We start from the raw sequence: 24,021 nt of genomic DNA, 5'->3' as shown, positions 1-24,021 counted from the left end.
CCTCCCCCTAGATTTTCCCATTGTGCAACTCATCTGGCTACTGATGCCTGGAGCATTCCCGAGGGTTCAGATTCCTGATGTCATGTCACAGCCCTCCAGGCAAAGGCACTCCATCAAGCTGAGCACACGGTTTGGTTTCATTCAGCGAATAAAAAGAAATACAAATTGCATACCCTACCTTTTGGTTCTGGAGAATCCTTAAAACTCCGGAGGACTGAGGATGAAGCTGAGCAGTCATCAAGATCAAAACGTGTGTCTGGATCCACAAGATTTTACCCGGGACATCTTCACTAGAAAAAAGCCTTTACCTACTGGTTCCTAGTACTCCTGCTGGAGATGAGCTCCATTTATTTCATTTCCACTCACAGTAAAAGACTTTACCTTCCTACTGAATTGTCTGAAACCAAAACAGTTTTTCTAAGTCAAATGAGTTAATGATTATGAATCTCACCCTGAAAAAACCAAAGTCCTTTTATTTATATCTGTGAAGGAGGTCCTTACAAAGTCTTGAGTTTCTTTCATCTGGGTGATCCAACTTCCACACTTGGGGCCTTTCTTGTATGTGAAGTAACTGACCCTTCTGATGCATGGAGCTGAGAAACTCTTAAACAAAATGGGAAGTCAAGAACTGATCTGAACTTTCTGGCCTAGGCTTTTATCTAAAACAGAACAGCAGGAAAACTGTTTTCTTCCGTAGTGAAGACATCTCTGGTTTCAATATAAAGAAAAGAAACTTGTGCCCTTAAATGTGCGCTTTACTAAAATGGGCAAGTTAGTCTCAACTTTACAAAAAGAGGAAACTCCAAGGCACAAATGTAGTTCTGATTGCACCTGGGGATTAGAGCTTCAGAGGCACAATCAAATGAATAAAACATAGCCACTTGCATTTTTAGCATGTGTTTATTAAAAAGGAAAAAGTGAAGGACTGACTAGCCTTTAAAGATACTACACCCCCTAAAATATAGGCTTTGAGTATAGCTTACGTAGTAAGTTTGACACAAGCCCAGTGGGAGAGGAAAATGCCCAGCACTGGTGCAAGAAAGGAAGGAAAAGCAGTATCAGTGTTAGATGCAGCAAACTCCCTGCATGCGGATTACAGTGCTAGCTCATTTCAGTGTTTTCCCCACATACTGCCAAGATGGGTCTAACACTAAACAAGGATCACATATTTATGTACTGTAGAATAAAAGTGTGCTGTGTGGACAGCAATGACTGGTATTCTCATTGCAGGCTTCATTTTTTTTTTTTAATACATTAAAGGTGAAAGCTAAACTCTTCCAAATACTGAGCACAATTTTAAGACCATCTAGACAGATCTTTTATTAAATGGAATACCAGCATTCTTAAGTCCCATAAACAGCTTTGGAAACCTTAAATCAGCTAGATTTGGGCTGATCGGCTCATCAGAAGATTATAATTATCAAAGCTAGATTTACTGCTAGGGTTAAAGGAATGTGGCTGTCATTTCCTCTTCTACTTTCTTTGAGTCCAAGGATGCATCCAACTACATAAATCCCCTTTTCCTTTTATGTCCCTTTCAATGTCGTGTAGCCATGTGGGCACAGCCCAGGAAGAGATACAAACCAAAAATCCTGACCCTGAAACTCTGCTTGCTGCGGACCAAGGACGCCAGGAAAAGCAGCACAAACCCACCAGGAGCATGCTAAAAATCACAAAGCATAACAGAGCCAATGCTGGGGAAATACACTTGTAACATATTGCAAACATGAAATCCTACAATTATGTTCAAATTGTAAAGAGAATATAAGAAAGCACCAAAGTTTCCTTTTGTTCAATTAATTACAGCTGAGTATTTCTTTCCTCTTATTTAAACATCATCCCAAAGAACCTAAATGATGCTTCCAATTCTTTAATGAAAATTTCTTGCATCCTAACATTTGTGAGCTATATATCTTATGTTTTTAGGAAAACACAGGAGGCAGCCCAAAAGTTACAGCCCAGAAAGGAACAGTCATGCAGTGGCAGCATAACTAGAGAATGAATTAATCTCACCTTTGTACAGTATACTGATTATAGTACTTGTATTTTCAAGAAACATTAAATAATTTCTTATGTTTAGAATCCTGTAGCATCACTAAGGTAATATATATGAGTTGAATATATATGGGACGTGGCCATGAATATGCAGATATGTGTATGTGGAAATATATAGATATATAGATAGTAAGGGAGATGGAAGGAGGGGAGAAGATTTGCAAAAGAAAGATTTGGCTGGATTTTTGTTACAGGTTCTAATCCATTTTACGTTGGTTTTAAGGCAGTGCTGTTTCTGCTGCTGGGGATAAGGAAGATGAATCCATAAGGACTCTGAAGTTGCTCTGAATCTGAACAGTTACTGCTAGGTGAACAACAAATGGTAGTTTCTTCTTTAAGAAAGTGCATTCTTTCACAAAGAAACAGTCAATGGCATTTTCATGTTATATTGTCAGAGATGGACATGGCAGACTACTGTAGGAAGCAGCTTTCATAAGGGAGATGATCTGCATTTTCTCCTTGGCTCATCAGTTTGTATTCTGACGAATCCAGTCATAAAGTGCCGTCACCTTAGCGTATACACCAGGACGGTTGCGCCGAGCACATCCTTCACCCCAGCTCACAATGCCAGCAAGGTACCATCTATTTCCCTTTCCTGTGCAGGCCAAGGGACCTCCAGAATCTCCCTAAAATGAAGGGAGTTTGGCCATTAGCATGCACGTGTGCACACGCGCGCACCTCCCCGCTCCCCTCCGTAACAAAAGTTAGGTTATTTAAGGACACTAAATACCTGCCCTTCTCTTTCTCAAATTACAATTTAATATTAGAATCTTATTTCTGGATAGAATGTACCCAGCTAGATGTCAAATTTATTAAATTTATTTTAACTTATGGAAGTAGCACACTAATCATTAGAAAGCAATGGCAAGAAGTAGTTTAAAAAAATTACTCATTGCTAATGTCCCATTCATAAAGCAACTGATCACAGGCTGAGTGGGGATAGGAAAAGACAGGTATGGGAAGTGGGAATTCTGCTGCCATTTGACCATAAATTGTCCACAGGTTGAAGGCAGAACTCTTAATACTGTCTATTAAATAGGAACAGAAAGATAGCACACACCCCCAACAAAAAAGCCAAGCAAACAAAAAAAAAAACCCAACCAAAACCAAACCAGGCACAATTAAGTATTATCAGCAGTTTCATGATCAAGACTGCGTCTACATTCATAGAGGGAGAGGGAGAACAAAGACTAAGGAATGTGCAAACAAGAACTGGCTTCTGAAAGGGAATGTGCAACTCTGTACAGCAATATAGAAAAGTAAAAATTCCCATTGAGTTCAGTTCACAGGGTCAAAATGCATTTGGGCTCACAAATGCTTTGTGCCCTTCAGCGTTTTAACCTTGTATGCCTTCTGTGAACAGAGCAGTTCAAAGAGCTCCAAGCAGTTACGAATGCAGCTCATCTCTGCAGCTGTTCCTTATGCATACGAGGCAGTCGGCAGCCTCCAAGCTGACCCTGGCGTTTGCTTGGTGCCCCTAGTTGGAGCTAAAACATGGAAGAGGTCAGAAGAAAGCCATGTACTGGGAAAAGAGTAACAATAAAAAGCCTTCATCACCCAACCAAACAAAATTATCTAGAGATAAGAAAAGAAGCCAGAACAGTTCTTCCTCTCTCTCAGGCTGCTGTCATACCGGCAGTTTGAGAATCCAAGAGGCTGATCGCAAAGTGACTTAAGAAAGTAGGCTATACACTCTGGCCAATTACACAACCAGTTCTAAAAGACCAAAGGGGCTATATGCTGGTGAAGAGGAAAGATCCTAAAAAGAGGAACCAAGACCAAAGAATATCCTAGAGTGGTAAGAAAACACAGTCTGAAAGAGTAAATGTTTTATTTCTCACTGTAAGTATCACATGCTCTAAAGATGAAAGGTGTTTGGAAGCTTCACGTAACCTGTGCAGTACATACACAGCTTACGTGTTCATGAAGAAATGAAACAAATTAGGATGCCCACCAGTCTGAAACTGTAGTAAAAGTGTTTCAGGGTACTGTGGGGATTTCCTGAACTGCCAGCATCATTCCTCTCTAGCACGGCAGAGGAAATATACTAGTGACTGAAAAGAAAGAAATAGCAAAGATGCTACTCAGACTAAGAACTTAAAGGCCCAGAGGGCCAGCATGCTAGGACTCAAACACAGCATATTATGTTAGAAACTGCATTGACCAATAAGGTATATAGTTGAACTGGCTAAAATGTCCATCTAAAAATTCAAGGGCATTTCTTAAGCAACACATTTTTTTGAGGAACATCAAGCCTCTAAAACAACATGTTTTGCAAAACAATTCCAAGGTCTAAGGTTATACACAAACTTCACATAAAGTTAACAAAAATAATAATTCATTGAATTAGAACTTAGAGACTGCAGGAAGATTCTGCAAATAGTCTCCTGTGTATAAAGAAGTTTGACCCATTAAGAAATACGATCTTGCAAAAATTATCCTATTATATTAAAATGGTAAAATTTATATATTACAGAAAAATTATATCAAATTACCACAGCCTAAAATCAGTGACACATTTCTCTCCCTTTACACAGTAACTAGTATAATGACCATGTTTGTAATTTTGAAAGTGGATGTTCATCATAATAAGTTTAAATACTGATGAAGTGCACAACTAGTCTACCAACTGAGAAGGAGAAAGAAGGCAGAGTCAAGACAGTTGAAGTACGTCCAAAGAGCAGTTTCTGTGTATGCAAACAAACTAGGTCATACAACTTACAATACCATGATGTAGTCAAAACTTGCAATTATACACATGAATGAACATAGGAAACTAAAAGGCAGCATTGCAATTGCATTTACCAAACCTAGTTTACCTTTGCCTTTTGTGTTTCTTTGTAACTGTAACAATACATTACTCATCATGCTGTTACAGTATTTTATTAATCCCATACCCAGACATCAAAAAAGGAAAAAATCAACATGAATACCAAAAGTCGCAGATGACCCTAACTTTATTCCCTTTACCCTTACATCTCTGTTCTTTTACAGGAAACGTAACTGTTGAAGAGGAAAAAAAATTCTTTTTGACACATTTTACCCCTTATTTTTGCAAAGCAACATTTCTCAAGAGATTCAGAGATTGTGTGTGCCAAATTTCCTTCCTTATTTTGGAGAGCCTTTAATTGCCATGTTAAATTAACCATACACTCAAGACATCTCACGCTATTACTCACTCTAAACCAAAACACAAACAACCAACAACTCTGAACAGTTTTCCAAGGAAAGCAAATATTCCTTTGTAATTTCTCTACAAATTCCAGATTACCTGGCATGCATCAACACCACCATTAAGATTCCCAGCACATAGCATACGTGGTGTGATAAGATCATCATACAGCTTGTTGCAAATACTTTGGTTAATTATTCTCACTCGAGCTTCCTGCATTGTTTTGGCAAGATGACCTAGAAAAAATACAAATAGTATTGCTGAGGTTATGGTGGTACGGATTTCTAACAGAGATAGCACTTGTCAAAACAAAAGATAATTGCTCCAAACTCAAAATTTACCCAGCTAATGGCAGGAGAGTAATTCCCCTGCCCCTTCAATTGCTGCCTACCCTCAGCTTTTGAAAGCTGTTGTCTACACTACCCACTAGACATAGAGGTCCTGATGTACCACCTTTCAATTTCCTTAGTCTTTATCCTTATGAGCATCTTCTGCCAGAAAGTATTAAAAAAAGCCATGCAAATTATAATACAAGATTCCACACAATGTGACTGATTTTGAATGCCGTTTCAAACTATGCCCAAAGCTTTTTGCTGTTATCTGTGCTCCAAAGATTGTCCAAGTCCTAGTAAATGAAATTTCTACATTGTTTTCCATCCTCTCACTTCTAGGGAAGTACCTGAGGAATGAAGCTGGGGAGGGGGGGGATAATTTTAAAAATCTAGCCTGTAAGTCACAAGTGATGCTAAGAGCTTAATTCTATACTATAGTATTGGCAGAAGGTGTCATTGTTACTATATCCTCAGTCATATTTTGGCTCAACAGTGAACATAACCTTTTCAATACCTGGATGATCAGAGGAAGTGGTGGGTTTTGGTTTGTTTGTTCATTTGGCTCTGAGGATAGGTTGGGAATGAAACAGGTAAGATAGGAAAGTATGGGTTTTTCACATATCATTTTACTGATTTTTAAATATTACCTATATCATTTTGTTAAAAAGCGAGACATTGTAAGAAGACATCAATTGTAAAGCCATTTGCACTTCATTAGGCTATTATGTTATCATCTAGATTTAAATCTTTTTTTTAAAAGGCATATTAAGAAAGCCAGAATTACCATGAGCATGAAAAGGGGCACATTTTTGTAAATCTATGATCGTTTGCTTTTCAATGGTCTGTGACACCCAAGTACATGTATTGGCACTTATCACCTGCCATCCAAGCAAACATTCAGAATTCACAGACTGTAGCTAAGGGGATATTTTCTAGCTTTTTATAGACCTACTAAGTAAACCACAAGTATTTTTTCTTATGACTATAAATATTTCATTGTTAGAGTTTAAAATTGCCAAAGCCAAACTTGCAAGAAGTATATCCAGGAAATGAACATACTATTTTCTTTTATGGCTCCCCAGCCAGTTACATAGCAGACAGTTCCATAAACAAATACTCTAGAGGTGCTGGGTAAACAAATGGGCTGTACCAGCTCACTGAAGGATACAGGCGTCTCCATTTCCAACAGGGCAATGTCATAGTCTAAAATAGATTGGTCATACTGTGGGTGGACAATAATCCTTTTGATTGATCTCATAGCTACATGATTGCTCTTTTCATTAATAGTATGTAAGCCCATATATGCTCTCCATCCCACAGGAACGGAGTATCTGTAAAGAGAATATTTTTAGAACATCCCATTGGAAAGTAATGCAGTGTCAGTTCACTCAATTTTATCTGCTTTTTGGTATTTGATGAGATTCATCAAAACCAAAGTGAATGGAGTAGAACACCACTTAGGAAGATAGATGCACATAGTCTCTGTCTCCTAAAACATTAAGTAATGGTTTTACTTACCAATTTGGAAATAATAATTTCTTGGAGCTATAAGACCAATTCCTTGCAATGCACCATGCTTTGGAAGTCAGAAAAGTGTATTATGAAACTCTATTTCCTCCTTGCCACATGTAGGAGGTATGTCTTTTCAATTTACACCTACCTAAACTGAACATTGGTGAGTTTTACACTCCACTTATCCATAAGTAGTCCTTTCCTTGGGAGAAAAGGCCATAGCTTCTACTCAGAAAATCCCTGTCTTCTAAAAAAAATTGGTTTCACCCTAAATCTAACAAAACAGTGTGTTTTATCATGCAGGATTCACTGGCAATGGAGGCAAAATAATTACTTCAGACACTTAGGACTTTTGAAGCCACCAGAATACAATATTGAGGGTTCATGTAGTGATATCGTGTCACAGAGTTATACCCTGAATCAACTTATCTAGACAAGTAATAGCTACCACAGACTTTTGAAAGTCACACTGTAAGGTTATTAAACTGCAAATACTCTATGACAGTATAACTTTTTCATACCTCACAGAATCAGAATCCAGGAAGCAATGGGCAGCAGATATGAGCCACCTATTGGAAATAACAGATGCGCCACATACATGGCCATATGCTCCCATCTGTAAACTTGCTTGCCAAGGCCACTTTCCAGATCTTGCATCTTCACCTCCAACAATTCTGTTTTTCTTAAGCTGGTGTCTTCCACAAGCTAATAGAAGTAATTGAATAAAATAGTAACAAAAAACCACAAGGTCATTTCACTTTGCTATGCTTAATACCTAATTTTTTATCCATAGACCTCAAAGCTGTTGGAAAAAAAGTATTTTCTTACTGTGCAATTGGTAAAAAGGTAAGGGTACTTGCCCATTTTCACTCAATGGGCAGGTGAGGAATAAACCAATTGCCTATCCTCCCTTAAAGCTTTCTAAAGACGTTAGTAACACAAAAAGACATTTAAGCACAATTCTAAGCTGGGTTGTTTCCAAAAGTTCACTTGAATAAAATCTCATATCTTTTTCCCTCCTTACATACACAGCTCCTTGACTTTTCATTTCATTAAGCTCAAACAAGCACTAAGACCTACCAGCTTAACCTGGAAGTGTGCACTGCTTGAAATAAGTCATCATAGACAGCATGGATCAGTGGATTTAAAATGAAACAATGCAAAATTCAAGACAGATATTTTCATACAGAAGTTACCAGGCGATTAATTTTTTTAAATTCAAATCTGATTTAATAAATTCTTAATTCAATAATGCTTGACCATAGCACAAATTCCTGACTCAGTTTCCCCAATTATTAACTAATTTTTAAATAAATGTTACCACACCACAGTTCATTTCATCAGATCCATCTGCACAGTCTCTTTTCCCATCACACTCAGGATTTGTTTTCAGCAAGCATTTTCCATTGAGGCATCTGTATGCATAAAGGGAGCAACTTTTGTAGGCTGAAATAAGAGAGAGAAGATAGCGTCACATGTTTGGAGCCATGGTTTCAAATGATTAAAAAAACTTGCATGTTCAACCTACTCACTGGTGAAAGTTGTTCAAAGCTACACATTCCAGTCTGCTTGAAGTCATAGTCCGTACTGGTGTAAACTGGTGCCTCTATGGAGAGGGGACAGGGGGAATGTTCCACTCTGATTAATGATCGCACTAATTTCAGTCTCCACTGTCCATGAGGAAAGACAGAAGAGCCTCCAACTGTCCTCACTCCCATTTTACTGAACTCTAAACTGAGCAAGCTAGGTTTGTCAGATCTGTTGTTTTACCTTCACCAGCATTATTGGCATTACAAATTATAAGTCTTCACAGCAGATATCTGGAAGTCAACCTTTTTGGTTTTAAGTGAGAGTTGAGAAAATTGTGGAAGAGCTTTTTACCTTTCTCCAATAAATTTTTGGCTAAGGACTGTTACAGTTTACTATGTGGGAATCCTGACAGCAATAGGCTTCCATTACTATCATTCTTATTATCAGTTGTTTACAGTGACCTCTAAACAGTGGTAGGGATTTTTTAAGTTTTTTTCAACAAACAAGGACATACTCCTGGCTACCTCAAGGACCTAAGCTTCAAAGCAAGGCAAAAATTATAAAGGCAAAATGCAGCAAGTCACTAGGGAGACATTAGTGATACCAGCAACGTCCATAACCATGGTGTATCTACAGTAAAGAGATCATGCATGTGGCAAAGGGCAAAAGTCCCAAAGCTACGATGTCTCTCTCCCTTACATTATTTGGTACTGATCTGGCAGCAGTTGGGGAAAAAGTGCACTTCTAACAGGATCACCAGCAAGCTGTGGGTAGGTCATCTGACTAAAATCACTGTTATCTTGGATTCTGCTTCATTAATTTCTCATCTAGACTCTCCCAAGAACTAGTTATACTCTGCATGTCTCGTTTTCACTATTATGAAACTTATACCTTGTCCTATGAAAAAATGTATAGAAATACTACATTTAACCATTAAAATAAGCATATTCCTGCTTCTGCCTTCCACCTTCTTATGGAAAATAGCTAAAAATATATACTTACAGCAGTTGTTTTCATCACTGTCCTCCCCACAGCTGTCATCATCTTTACAAGTCTTATACTGATGCTTACACTTCCCATCACCACAGTTCAACTGTTCTGGATTACAACCTGAAGAGGAAAGGTCTGTAAATGCTTTATAATACAAATAGCTGGCTAGCAGCCATGTGCTACAGTCCTTACCAGAGGTCACCTTGATGTTACCATGCCATGTCTGCCAGTCATTAGTCTACTTTGTTTTTGATAGCCTTCAGTGACACAGAGACATGTTGCATTACCTAACTTGTGCTGTGCTCTCTGACCTTGGATTCCCTTCTGGTCACTCTTTCTGGCATCTCTTCATTGTTCCCTATCTTCTTTGATGTGCAGTGCCCAATTTGGATACAGTACTCTAGCTGAAGCCTTCCCACTGGTGACTGGGAAGATCTTTTCAAACTCCTGTCTTACATCCTAGCGTGACACTTTAAAAAAAATAAACAACAAAACACCAAATAAACACAGAACACACACGGAAAATTGTATGACTTTGTGACTCTCAAGTCAGCTTTTGAGCCACTATCACCCCCCAGCCATTTTTCAGCAGAGAAGCAACTTAGGCAATCCACATGTGTATTTGGTTACTCAAGTTCAGATCTTGTCTTTATTGAATGGAATATCATTTTCTCCATATACATTCTCCAGCTTGTCAGGATCATTTATAAATCCATCCCTCTTTCTATTGTGTGGCACTTTTCCTATTTCATAAGCATCTTCTCTAATCCATCATTTAGATCACTAACAAAAATTATGAGATATCCCATAACAGATACTGGCAGAATGACAATAAAAATATCCTTCCATTTTGGTAATGAGCCATTGGCAATCATTCCCCGGAAACAGTTTTCTATATTTTTTCCTCACTGTGTTTCCTTTACTTACTGATAAGTTTGTCACACAAGACAGTGTCAAAGTACAACTTCTCTATTTATCCTCTCACAGCAGAGAACTAAAACAAAATAAAAAACTCCATGCTGGTTTTTAATACTTTTTTAACTGTTGACAGATAGTTTAGTTTGACCACTTGTTGCTTAATTTTTTTTTTGGAAGCTTAACTTGTAAAGATTGGTGTAAAATTCCCTTCTCATTTTTTCAGTTCTCTCACTCTTTAAAGAGATGCATTACACAACCTCTTCTCCAGGCTTTTAGATCTCCACCCACATCCTTCATGTGATCTTAAAGATAGCCACCAATATTTTAGAGATACTTTCAGCCAGTCTCTAAACTTCCTAGAACAAACTGTTTACAGGAGAACACAAACAAGAGATAATTGCCCTACTACAATCTAATTCATCACTACCATCTGAGCAGCCTTTCCAGCCTTCAGACTGATTGCTTGAAGGGATGCATGTTCTATCTGCACATCTAAGGACAAGCTAGAAAAATAAGAAATTAATGGCACTAGAAATGCTGTCACAGTCTAAATGCATTAACGCAGGACTGTACCATGAAGAAATATTAAAATGGCTATTAAAAACCAAGGCTAGTGTCATTTATAAACTAAATTGAATGTTAAAAAAGGAAATGCTATCTTACGTGGCATAATCTGCCAAAGATTTTTATCAAGCGGTCTGAATTAAATGAATCAATATTCACCTAAGTGGGCTTAGAAAATTAAATTCACATTCACTGCCTCACTCTAAGGGTTGAAAGTGGTTCAGCTAACAATTAACTAACAATTAGCATTGACGCTAAGGTGTTTCTTTGCAATATATCAAAAATGTTTGTTCTCTTCCACTTTTTCAGATGTGCCAACAAAAAAATCCAGCCTTACACAAACAGATAGATGATCTGTGGAAGAATAAGTAGCAAAAAAAATTCCTGTTTCTGCCCATGTCAAGTCAATTTAAATTTTTTCCCCTCTAGCACCACAGGCAAGTTAACAGCTAAATGAGACTGAAGGACCAAACACATATGTCTCACATTTATTTAATCAATTCTGGTCTGGAGTCATTTAGTTCTCTTCACTGCCTTGCATGTGATGCTGGTGGGAGGAAAGCACACACTATGCAGCCAGCACTAGGTCAAAGCAAGAGTCTCTCTGTATTCTCTTTACCATTCCCTGAAGTTATTCAGCTGATGGCTGGCACTTGCTTTCCAGGTCAACTCTGAGAGCAGAGCCTGCGATTTTAATAACCATGCTTTAGTAGGCTCCCAACAATAGGAAGAAGCTAATCTGATGTGGGTGGCTACAGGTACTAAAGATGCAGGAGAAAATGAATCTTTTTTTTCCTCCCTTTTATTATTGCTACAGGCAAGGCTGTCATGGAAGACCACTATTCTCAAGACATTCTGCTCTCTCAGATAGCCTGCCACAAATGCCTTTACTGTATCGACTTGATACTGACACATCACAGCTAATCTACCCCTCCTGGTGAGTCTTAATACAGATCCATAAGATTGTGACTAAGGATTGATTACATGACTGAGCCATCTACTTGCTGGCTCAGCACTAGAAATGGAGCAGAAACACACAAAGTAAAGACTTGCACATGCAATAAAGACTGGGGATTTTCCCTGTAGAAAAAGGTATCCTTAAGCTTTGACTCGTCTCTGAACAATTTTTGAAGCAATAACCAGAGTAACCACAGGACACAGTATAGTTTGTAACTTCTTCCACTAGAAAGAGACATACACTGGTGGAAATAGAAATCCCTGAAAATATCTGAGTCCTACAGAATGACTTACCACAAAATCTGCCACTTATTTCTAATGAAAGGCATGAAGCAAGAATCTATACCAGAGATCTTAATACATAAATACTTCTAAGTCAGCAATGAACAGAACTACACTCAATCAAGCAAGCTGAGGATCTGAAGAGGTTTCACAAACTGAACTGATCTCCTGAAATCATCGAGAACTTCAGCTACCTAGATGTTAATTGGGAAAAAGAAGCTTAGAAACAAAAAAAGAGAGAATGTTTCTGGAAGTTACTGAAGAGAAAGCACTTACAAAGAATATATTGCAGATGTGTCTTTTCTAAGAAATATGAGAAGTAAATATATATATTTTCTGAAAATCCTCATCCCATCCACCCCCCCCCCAAAAAAAAAAAAAAAAGAAACAACAACAAACCACCAAACAAACAAACAAAACCCAAAAACCAAACAAAACAATCTAACACTGCTCCCGAAGAACAGAGACTGGGGAGTCAGGAAAGGTCTGTAAGAAACCCAGTCATATTTCTGCAACACCTGCTAGCAAGGGGTCCTCATTGACTCTCAGTGAAAATGTAAATAGTTTGTCTAAACCTGGAAGCTGATCCAGAGAACATTGAGTTGCGATTTTAAAGAAAAGACTGACTATTCATGGTTAACTCTTGTTGACAGAAGAGTCATGCTTAGAGCCTCTCTGACATATATTTTCATGTTGCAGCTTGGCTATTTTAAGATGTTAGAAAAACACCAAATAATTAGATCTACAGAAATTGGGAAATTCTACTTTTACTTACCATTTTACAGAAGTGTGGTTAAAAGTTAGAAAATAAGTACTAGCTTCTAAAAGCATCTTTTTTCTAATTTTGTACATCTATTTGTTCAATTATATACATAATAACATTTTAAACATTTCTCTCTTGCAATTAGGTTAAGAAAAAAAGGCAGGTCAGTTTGTATGTGGTCTGTCAAGCATGGTTTCTTGGAGATTTCTCCTTAAAAATTAAAGTGCATGCTTTATCACTTACCATCTGTGTGACTGAAGGCTTTATATTCAATATAAAACCCTTTGTGGGTGACCAGTTCATCAGAATGGAAGTTGATTGCGACAGAATAGCCATATTCTCTGTTTCTGTTGTTTTCTGAAAGAGCTTTACAGTATCTAGCAAGGCAAAAGTGAGAATAATTAATTTCTAACCAAACTGACCATTACCATCCATCCACCCCTCCTTCTACTGAAGGGTACCAATGCCAAAAAGCTTTAAAACAATACAATAAAGATCAGCTATTTTTTTAGCCTTAAAACACCCCAACAGAAGAATTAGAAAGTCTATTTACAAATGCCTTCCACTCCACAACTTTTCTGGGATTGGCAGACTTTGAAACAAAATACAGCAAGATGATCAATGTCAGAATCTACCTTATAAATACAAACCACTTCTAAGAGTGCTTGATTTCAGATTTCCCATTTGGGTTTGCAAACCCAAAAGGTTACAATCCAGTAATGGAGTCATACAGCCAAATCCAACAGCTGTTGCTCGTTTCAATACACTCCTTCCAGGAAACAAATCACTGAGTACTGTTTTGTTGGGGTTTTTGCTTCATTTTTTTAATTTGTTTTGAGTTTTTTTAGGCACAAACATTGCAATTTGTCATATTTACAGAAAACAATTACATTCACTGAAGGATAAGTGGTATAGAAAATGAAACTTCAGATGACGCAAGCTCTTCACCCATGTCAAGACTATTGCCAGGAATTTACAGTTCAACTGCAGCTACAGAAAATCCTGCAGTTTTCTACGTCATTGCTCTTAAGGGGAACAACAAAGTAAGTAAATGACTAACACTGTAGAAAAAGCAGGATGTTTAAATTAACACGATGAAAAATGCTTGGTACTAGGGCAAGATTAAGACCATTATTCTGCCAAAATTCAGTGGAAACATGCCAATTCTTGCTCAAATGTATCTTTCTGCACTGGAAGTGCTGAGATGTTTTTTCTTAAGTACAGTATGTTGTGCAGAACATCAAAGTGCAAATTAAGATGTCAGAAAATAGTTTATTTACTCACCGAACCCCATCAATTTCTAACCAGTCTTTATCACATTTACTGGACCCCGGAGACTTCTCTTGAATTTGTATTATGAGGATTTTTAATGAGAGCTTGTAGCCAGGCAATGGTGCCTAAAAATCAAAGGATAAATATCCTGACATACACATCCACAAAATGAAAAGGCCTGTGCTTCTAAGATGGTAAATCTTGTTTTACTTATTATCAGATTGAAAATACTTCAATTTTTATGATACATATAAGCACCTTTGAAGAACCAAAAAACTTTGCTATTTTAAACAGGTATAGAAATCTTTCTAAACCCAACTTTGGCCAGACTGTGCTAGATAAGATAAAGGAGTGTAAGCCTTCCTGCAGCCAGCACAAAGCACTGTATCTGAGGTTCATGCTATGTTTGTACTGCCACGTGTTCCTGTAGGTCAAATAAGAGATTTAAGATATCTATGGCAGCTGGTCACTCAACTGCATTAGCTATGACCTCTCTGTTTTAGAATGCCTTTTTCTTCCCTTTCCTGCATATAGATGAGAGTTTTGTGCTACAAGCTGCTAATAATTTTCATTGAGCCGGTGAAAGGTAGAGACTGTTACCAACTCATAGGCATAAAGAGCATCCTTTTCTAGGGGCAGTCAAAAAAGTAATGAAATGCTTAATGGAGCAGCAGGTAAATACACCAGGAAGTTGGTGGAAATCATGAGCAGATTCTAAGTCCTGCCAAAGGGCTTTCTGGAAATCCAGAGCTGAATTTCTGAGTGAGAGAAAGTCCTGTTTCTGCAGAGTTCAGGAAAATACAGTGTGTTCTCCATCATATGAGGCATGATTTACATGACCATTTTTTCTTTCTGACATAGAAGCAAAGCCCTGACTATTAGCGATTTTCTCTGGCTGCTAGGAGTTGTCATCTTACCCATCACTTTGTTTCTGTCATGAATAATACTCAACCTTTTGGAAACTGGCAATGTTTCCCTCCCATAGCTGGCACTTGTACGTAGGACAGGAAAGAAATGGGTGCCTGAGAAGAAGTCAGGTGCAGTGGTCATAGTATGTTTTCCCTTCATTTCACCCACATCAAAAGTAATTTCTCCCAATTTCATGTCTATATCACATAAAGCAAAGTCATCACTACTCAGAAGAGTTCCCAGCACTTACTCTGATGATCCAGCTGCAGTCAATGTTTGGTGGGTAGTAACTTGGGTAATAAGGGGAACTCAGTGTCCCATTCCAGGAAATATAATGACCACCACACACTGGGAGAGAAATATATTAGCAAGGAACATAGTTATCTCAGCTGGACTAGAGTGAAGAGCCTACTTCACTTGCTAGGACCCTTCTCTATGTACAGAGTTAGAAAAATGGGTTGTGACAGTATTAAACTCAGGTTTTGCCTGTATTAACAAAAAATCATGAAACTTCCACTTCCCCATCACTCTGAATTTCTCTTATTTTTGGATCAAAATATAATTAAGGATAAGCACAAAACGCCTCTGACTGGAGTTTTTTTAAAAACGTTCTTTCATGGTAAGTGGAAGAAGCAATTAAATGTGGACACAACAGACCTCCCCCTTCCAATTTACTTCTGATCTTTCTGTAGACATTTTCAAAAATCAAAAACCAATTAGCACAGTGAAGTGAAACCTCTGATTAATTTCACGTAAACCAGGATGTTTCATGCCACAATTAAACAATATCTTTGAGGTTTTATTTTCTACCAAGAACTCTCCTAGATATCCAGTCCTTAGTGCTTTTGGTTTCCTTTAGGTAACATAGTAAATGCAAACATGAATATAACAGAAATTAAGACAATTTTGAAAATAGCAAAATGTTGTGGCAAAACCTGGGCTATACATCTTTTGGAGTGCCCATCTTCACAACAATAAAACAATTATAATTTGTAATGTGCATGGCATGAGTATTTGGCTAAGCAGCATCTACAGAGACATAAACTGAAATGTGTAAGCTTTGGAGAAGTTTATCCACATGCTATCCCCTATGATTCGTTCCACAAGTTAAAAAATAGTCACTTGGTTAATTGTCAAAATTCTTTCACTTAGACCTTACCAAACAACTGAGGCTAAACTTTCACAAAGTCCCTATATCTCCTGTAAAATACTACGGTTCATCATTATTTGAAATATTTCACTAATCACCCAGAACTCCTACAAAATTCATAGTACTGCATAGGTTTGGAGTATACTTCTTGAGTCTTGAATACAGTTCTTATGCAGTTAACTACACTGAACAGAGCTTTCAGAAAAGCAACAAAGACATATTAGAAGTAAGTGTTTGCTCTTGTTTTCCATTTTCATTAAACACGCATTCCCCGAGCTGGGGATAGATTGCCAAAACTGATAAAAGTGTTGCTCTGCCACTGGGGCTATCTAGCTTTGGCTAGACATATAGTGCCTGTAGTGCTATCTGGCTGGCTGCTCTGTTACCATTGCTCAGTGTTACCAGTGTAGTAAGAGTAACAGCTGGGAAAGATGGCCTGGGTAGTAATCAGGAAGACCAAAAAAATCTCCCAGACCAAAGGATATTCTCTATTCTTTGTTCAATTCTCAGATCTTTTTTTTTTATTATTTTAAGTGGATCAGAATGACAATTCCCTGATTTATATGCCAACATTCCCTGCCCCCCAGATATGTTCAGGCAATATCAACTTGTTTAGAGGAAAAAAAGAGGAGTGTGTGTTTACATGAGATGGTTGTTTCTATTAATTACTTACTGATTTTAGGAATGGCTTGAAAGTGAGCTTTTAATATGTTGCTTTCTTCTTTTCGGTCCAGTGAGAAGGTAAGCAACATTACATTACTTGACGAAGTTAAACGTACAACAGGAGGAGTCCAGGCCCCCGGTCTACACCATCTGAAATATTACAAAAAATGCATTAAAAAAAAAAATTTCCCACATTCCAGTCATCTTTGCTGAGAAACTGGGCAGAATAAGACTTATCTGGTCATCTGTGTTTCAGAAGTATGTCCCTGGCTACCACTTCCCTTTTATTGTTCCACTCGATACTACACAAGACGTTAGAGTTTCCCAGCATTGAGGCTGAGTCAGCCAGGGTGAACACCACAGATATTCTTGCTTAACAGGTGCCCTGGAGTTTTCAGACCTGTAGAAGCATCAAAACCGCAGTGCCAGATTATGTTACTTGAGTAGTGATAGTGGTACAGAGTAGTAGTGGGTAGCACTGAAAAGGCAAGTGCCAGTGCAGCAGTGTTGTACAGCATTGATGCAACAGATAAGCCCAAAGCACTTCCAATCTATTAACATTCAGCTTGGTTTCATGTCACAAAAGCTGTCACACAAGATGTGGACCCCCATGCATGGCAACTATTTCTTCTTATTGTTCTTCTTTTGTTTAAATAATGATGAGTTAATTTGTATCCTGAAGCTTGAATACTTACTATCACTTGTAATTTGAGATGCTATTTCTTGCACCTGTAAATTCACTTTTATATTTCTTCCATTTTGAAATCCACAGCATATTTTGGATTTCTTTTCATTAATTTACAAATCTGCACATGAAAAATTTCTGTCAGCTTTCTTTTTCATCTGCACACCAAATTAAAACAATTAAGATCAGACCTCACAGTAAGAGGTCTCTGAACATGTTACGTCATACACCTGTGTTGGTTTTGCTAGCTTCCAGATGCTTTCACGCACTTGACCGACTACACTTCCAGTTCCTAAAACGCTGAGCCATTGCTAATAAAGCACAACAGAGTAACAGTCCTGGCAATAACCCATAGTCAGCAGCAGAGCAGATGCAGCCCAGCATCAGGAATGGAATTCTCCATGCTATGCTACAATCTGAGACTAACTCCTCACAAAAACTCTGTGCTCACTCCATGCCTGCCTTTCTGAGTCTGCCAACAATGGCAAGCTCTTGTACCTTGTTGCATAAGGAGAGAGACAAAAGTCTGTTAATAGAGCTGAAGAGGACTACCTGCTCATTTGAAGTAAGTTAAAGCACTACCAAATAAGTGCGTTTCAGACACTGCTAACTGAATCTGCATGCTCAGCTAGCCTCTTCCTAAAAGTTCTTAAAAAAAATAATTCCCCCCTTAAAACCATCCATCCTCAGATTCTAAAACTTGTTTATTTTGTTAATGAAGACAAGTTCATCGCAGATAAGATGTCTGTACATCAAATTTGACTCTGAAAAGCAGAAGCAGTGTGGCCACTGAAGGTTACAAGATCATCTGATCTCACTTATGCAAATGGACTACACAGTGACTCTGGGGATGGAGCCTTCCATAGACACAACACTCCTGTTATGAACAGGGATTTGCGTGTGACTGGACTGCTATAAAACGCGTGTTTTCTAAAAGTAATAGAGTACAATGCTCTACAAAAATTAAAGTCTGTATCTTTTTGAGTTGTGACAGTAACTGCATGAAATTGAAACCAGTAAAAATTAGTCATAATGTAGAAGAAAACCCACAGGAATTTATAATTCATTGGGGGGGGGGAGGAATAATATGGAATATCTTTTTATAGCCTTATACAAGATTTTTAATTAAGTTGTATTTGCTTACATTTTGGAAGCCTGTTTGATATCATTTTGATATCACGACAGTTTCAGAGAGTTTCTGTACAACTCAATAAAACATCTTTGTTCTGTACTATCATACCTTGTAATGATCTTGTTCTGCAGAGGAAGAAGGAAATCATATGCTGATAAGTGGTGTGATGCACAGCTCTCTGGAGTGACACCATGCAAAGTGATAACTACCAGTCTCACCACATAGTTAGAAGGAACTCGCAGCCTCCATTGATAAAAAGACTTTTTGGGATTCATCAGAGTTAGAGTCCTGTTGTTACCTGGCTTGGCATACAGGTCAAAGGATACTGCTATACAAAAGAAGCTAGATCAGTGGCTGAAAAGCTGTTAAGTTGAAAGGCAACAAGTTATTGGGTAAAATTTCAGAAGAGGTGGCAACGATCACCTACCCACACTTCTTGACTACTCCAGTCTCCTCTTCCCTTTCTTTTACAACTCTATTCCCTTTTACCTACCAGACTGCATCACCTTCTCCCCCTGTTCTGGCCAAGGAAGCACACCTCGCCACCATCGTCTCATCATACACTCAGCAAGCAGGAGGGGACTTGGCTGCAACTGCTACCATCTCTGCTTGAAACCTACTGCTTCCTTTGTCATTTTCTCTTCACCCCTCTCCATGCAATGAGAACACTAAGAATATGAGCCAATCTTGAGATGTGCTTGATATGGAGAAACCAGGCAAAGGGATTTAAAGCTCTACAGTATTTGACTGATCACTAACTATGAATAACCAAAATTATCTAGTCACAAGGCAAATAAATTATGTATAATTTTATGTAGTAGCTTTTTAAAAGATGCCAAGAAAAGGAGGCACAGCGCATTGCAATTCAGTGGGAACTACTAAATTTCAACCATTCTAGTCAGAACATCAGAATAAAAGCTGTAAGGCATTTTCATCTCAGCCTTCATCTGAAGCACAGGCCAGGGAGGTCCCTAGTCTGGTTTAGTTCGTAGGCCCTTACGGATATAAGAATAACTGGGAAACGTCCATTTTTATGTTACAGGATTTTTTTTCCCAAAGTGATATTAGTTGGGATTGAAGAATAATTACCTGATTTTAGCATCACATCGTATTCTGTGAAATCTGAAACTGAAATTTAATAACTATCAGCTATACAAGCCAAAGACACAAACTGGAGAAAGAAAAATAGCCAGAATAGGTATTAAAGGACAGGTACATTGTTACCAAAAAGCTCCATTGTAACGAGATCAAAATATTCCTCCCCAGAAGAACTGAACATGTGAGCTGCTTGTTTACTACTGATTTCTTTTTGTTCCACTGGGGTTAATTTTTTAAGAGAAGCAACCATATCTTGTGGTGCCCAGAAAGTATTCCAGTAGTAAGCTCGAAGTCCAGACTCTCCTTCACTGTGGAGGGAAAAAAATGCATCATAAATACACTCTAATTAGTATTTTCTACATGCTTTTCACTGGTCTGCATTTTGGGTTTGCACAGTTTCATTGCCAGTTGAACGGCTGTGCAAAAAGTTGCAGCTGAACACAGTGGCAAAAAGCTCTCTTGTTTAACAACTGCTTTTTCTGTACAGTAGAAATACTTCAGAAATATTCTGCTTAAACAGTAACACACTGAGGCTGAAAACTACACGTCATAGAAAATCCTTGCAATAATTTTTGCAGAATTGGATGTTTCCATCCCTGCTGCATAATTATACACTTTTAAGACCATATTACAGTTTTAGACACATTTTCCTTAATATTTTTAATTGAGTCTCACACCATATGACAATATAATTTTATGCCCATTTGTTGATACAACTTTTCACACAATTCTTGTTAAAATTAATAATCTGTATGTGTGAATATACAAAGTATTACTTAAGTGATTCAAAGAGAAAGTCCATCACACTCTTCCTTTCAAAATGGCCTATGGACTGACCTTTCAGAAGTGTTCAAAGGCTATCAGGATAGTAGTAGCCATCTGATTAATGTATTTATGTTTCTCACCAGGATCTTAAGTAGAGTGCCCTGCTCAAAATTATACCTTTAAGTTAAGTTGTGTTTTGAGAAGTTAAAAAGGAACTTAATTTAAATAGACAAAACTAAAATAAGATTCTGCAAGTGGTAGAGAAAAAACCCTGCTGAACTGTGATTTCAAAAATCAAAAGTAGATGAATAGACTACAAAGCAATCCATAAACCAAGGCACGATTAATCAGACTTCATTCCTCTCACTGATTCTACAGGGCAAGACAGAAATCACACTATTAGTTTAGCTCTTAGCTCACATACTTAAGTGCTTTTCTGCATTTTTCATTCCCTGCTGTAGAGATCTGCGTATTCTTCCAGATAACTTATTTTAAATGCACGAAAAAAGATAAGACAAACGCAATTGAATATCTCAAATTTATACCACATGCTGGAACAGAACCTACCTGAAAGCAGCCACCACAGACTTCAAGTAGTACTTTCCCAAGGAGGAAGACTCATATGATTCTGCAAACTAACAATTAAATAATGGCAACAGAAAATATAAAAAGTGTTACATTTTAGTGTCAATATAATCTCTTCTGCTATAAAGTATTTGCCTTATTTCTTCCTTTCCCCTTCCTCACCCCCCTCCCATATTACAAGCATTATCCACCATTTTCACAAAATATATCAAATAAGGATCATAAATGTGCATTCATTTCCACTAAAAAAAAAAATTACCTTTAAGTCACATCACATTTCAAGACCATTGAGATAACTCTTGATAATTAGCCATGAAAAAGAAGCCTTTATGAATACATTTATATTTTTGTTTCAGTCCTTAAATTTCTGGCATATAATCTGGACATTAGCAACTTGTACTGGCTGCGCACAAAGCAGCTTTGAGACACTAGGTTAGCTCTTTTAGGAAATACAGTCTAACAGAGAACTGCTTTGTGTTTAAGACTGATGTTCACAGGTACCCAGGAAACAGTACTGATCTCACAAATAGGAACTCACATAAGAATTGCAAGGAAGCAAGCATTGTTGTGGGGGATAAGGGAAAACAAAACAAAAAGTTAAGCATTGAATTTGAGCTATAATTGAAAAAAAAAAAATCAAAGAGAGAAATGTAGCAAGGAAGAGTGTTTGAGTAAAGCAAAAAAAAGCAAAACAAAAACCACACTCCTAATTCCTTTAAGAAGAATAATTTGTCCATAACCTTGAAACCCCCAGGTTTTATTACCTAAGAAATGTTGGCTTACTGTGAGACACATAGCCCCAGCTGTCTAGCTACATTCCTAAAGTTGTACACCGCCGAGGCACTTGCTAGCTTTAAACTTACTATTTTGAAGGAAAAAAATTTCTGACTAACTGGAGTCTTCTCCTCATTCCCTATCTGATTCTGTGATAAATATTTTTAAATTATTGCTATACTTATGTAGGTACTTACATAATTTTGGATTGCTTCTGCATGCAGGAGGAATTTCTGTGACTTTGGATCATTGAGGTCATTTGTATATGTCAAATTCGGAATTTCTACACTTCCACCAATATAAATGAAGGAGAAAGCTGGAGCTGACAAAAAAAGGATAAGAAAAATAGCACACCTAATAACATTACAGAAAAGTTTTCAGAGCAAGAGGCTTGCAGAAGCATATATTTGTCCTTGGCATCGGTAGGCATTAGCTCTTAAGAGAAACAAGCAATAATAGCCAGAGCGCTGAGTCAGTCCCATTGATAGAATAATGTCCAGAAGGAAAGGAGAGGGATGAGGTACAGGTTCAGACAGGCGTTTCTACTAGCAAGCTTTAATTGTTAAAATTCCATTTTTTGCAACGCTATCCTCCTGGAGAGATATGATTTTAACGGCTATAAGTTGAGATCTAGGAAGGAGTGTATACAAGTTAGGTACCCATTCTGTTTTGAAAAATTGAATAGAAGATAGACAGTTAATTCCTATAGGTTCTTGGGAAAGATTACAGTTATAATAATGACAGTATCCACAAGCAGAGACAAAAAATTTAGAGGTAAAATACATACCTTCATTATTCTTGTCCAACTATCAACCACTAATTATTATGCATTTTGTTGCCTTCGCAAAGACATTAAGGAGACGGGAAAGTCTCCTTTATACACACATTACACACTTAGCTGCTTAGTGCAGAGCTTTTCATACTAATCCTTCACACAGTGCAAAATACCCATCCCATCCAGACCATGCTGGGGAGTAACACTTACAGAACGAATAGTGCAGGGCTAGCACAATTACTGTGACTATTAAAGAAACTATAGGTAATATTCCTAGAAGCCCTCTTCTCCAGAAACACCGCCTCATCCATTTGAAGAAACAGTACTTCTGACACAAGCCTTCTCGGTATGATGGGCAGTAGTGAATGTGCAGACTTTCCTAGAGAAAGACATGGGAAGGCATCAATTAGTAAGATAAAAAAAAGAAGAGCTATTGTACCATATTTTAGCATATTTGCCCTTTTAGTTTTTAAAGAGGTTTAAATTGAGATAATATATTTCATGTTATCAGCTATGTCACACATGAAACCCACATACTTCTCGGCTGCTTGTTTGTGGCATGCATTTCAAGCTATGTAAGTGAGGGGAAAAATTGCTATCACTTTGGTTAAGAACAATTTGCATATGAAGAGCAGAGGTCAATACACACCAGAGTGGGCAGAGAGATAATTTACCCTGTTCCTGCTGTAAAGTTTAGCTGGTGTCTCTTACCTGCCCTTCAGTCTGCTCAGAGTCGTATGGAGCTGGTATGCTGTACACAGACACACGGCTGGAGGGGAAAGCCCGTATCATGACGCCTTGACAAATGCCTTCCGACAAACCTAATAACAAAGCCCTAAAAGAAATGAACCTCATTTCTTAAACATAACCCAGAATAGCCTACTGCACTCCCCACCATGCACACCAGACTTCTCTCATTTCACCTTTGCCATACTGCTTCAAGCTGGAGCCAGCTGATCTGCAATCAAAGAAGGTGGGGAGGAAAAGTTACCATCACTGTAACTCTTTGTTTCCCTAACTGGCTAAGTAGGATATGGATCCCATCATTTGAAAACAGATCAGCTACCCACTTCTTTCAGAAATGCAAGAATAGGAAATATTTATGACACAAAGCAAAGGACGTGCAAGCAATTTACAG

General features: G+C 37.8%; 1 protein-coding gene across 1 annotated transcript; it reads right to left on the bottom strand.

Moving 5' to 3' along the window:
• Nucleotides 1-2,522: 2,522 nt before the first annotated feature.
• On the bottom strand, nt 2,523-23,675 carry LOC140647110 (suppressor of tumorigenicity 14 protein-like). Its single transcript, XM_072851463.1, has 17 exons — nt 23,595-23,675; nt 23,094-23,262; nt 22,306-22,430; nt 21,317-21,384; nt 20,111-20,292; nt 19,976-20,014; nt 18,995-19,214; nt 17,080-17,219; nt 15,507-15,604; nt 14,360-14,472; nt 13,319-13,452; nt 9,604-9,711; nt 8,398-8,517; nt 7,593-7,776; nt 6,619-6,890; nt 5,327-5,463; nt 2,523-2,681 (listed from the first exon to the last, which is right to left on the bottom strand). The coding sequence occupies exons 1-17, from the start codon at nt 23,673-23,675 to the stop codon at nt 2,523-2,525; spliced, it is 2,349 nt and encodes a 782-aa protein (XP_072707564.1).
• Between the last annotated feature and the right edge of the window lie 346 nt (nt 23,676-24,021).

The sequence above is a fragment of the Ciconia boyciana genome, chromosome 1, assembly GCF_034638445.1.
Source record: "Ciconia boyciana chromosome 1, ASM3463844v1, whole genome shotgun sequence".
Taxonomy (NCBI): Eukaryota; Metazoa; Chordata; class Aves; order Ciconiiformes; family Ciconiidae; genus Ciconia; species Ciconia boyciana.
This window is presented reverse-complemented; position numbering and strand designations above follow the sequence as displayed.

Excerpts from the sequence above, each read along its gene's own strand:
- LOC140647110 (XM_072851463.1), bottom strand. The coding sequence starts at position 23,675 with ATGATACGGGCTTTCCCCTCCAGCCGTGTGTCTGTGTACAGCATACCA. Across the intron at positions 17,220-18,994 it reads CAGAACAAGATCATTACAAG|ATGGTGTAGACCGGGGGCCT; the intron begins GTATGATAGTAC and ends GTAATATTTCAG. Across the intron at positions 8,518-9,603 it reads CAGTGATGAAAACAACTGCT|CCTACAAAAGTTGCTCCCTT; the intron begins GTAAGTATATAT and ends CTCTTATTTCAG.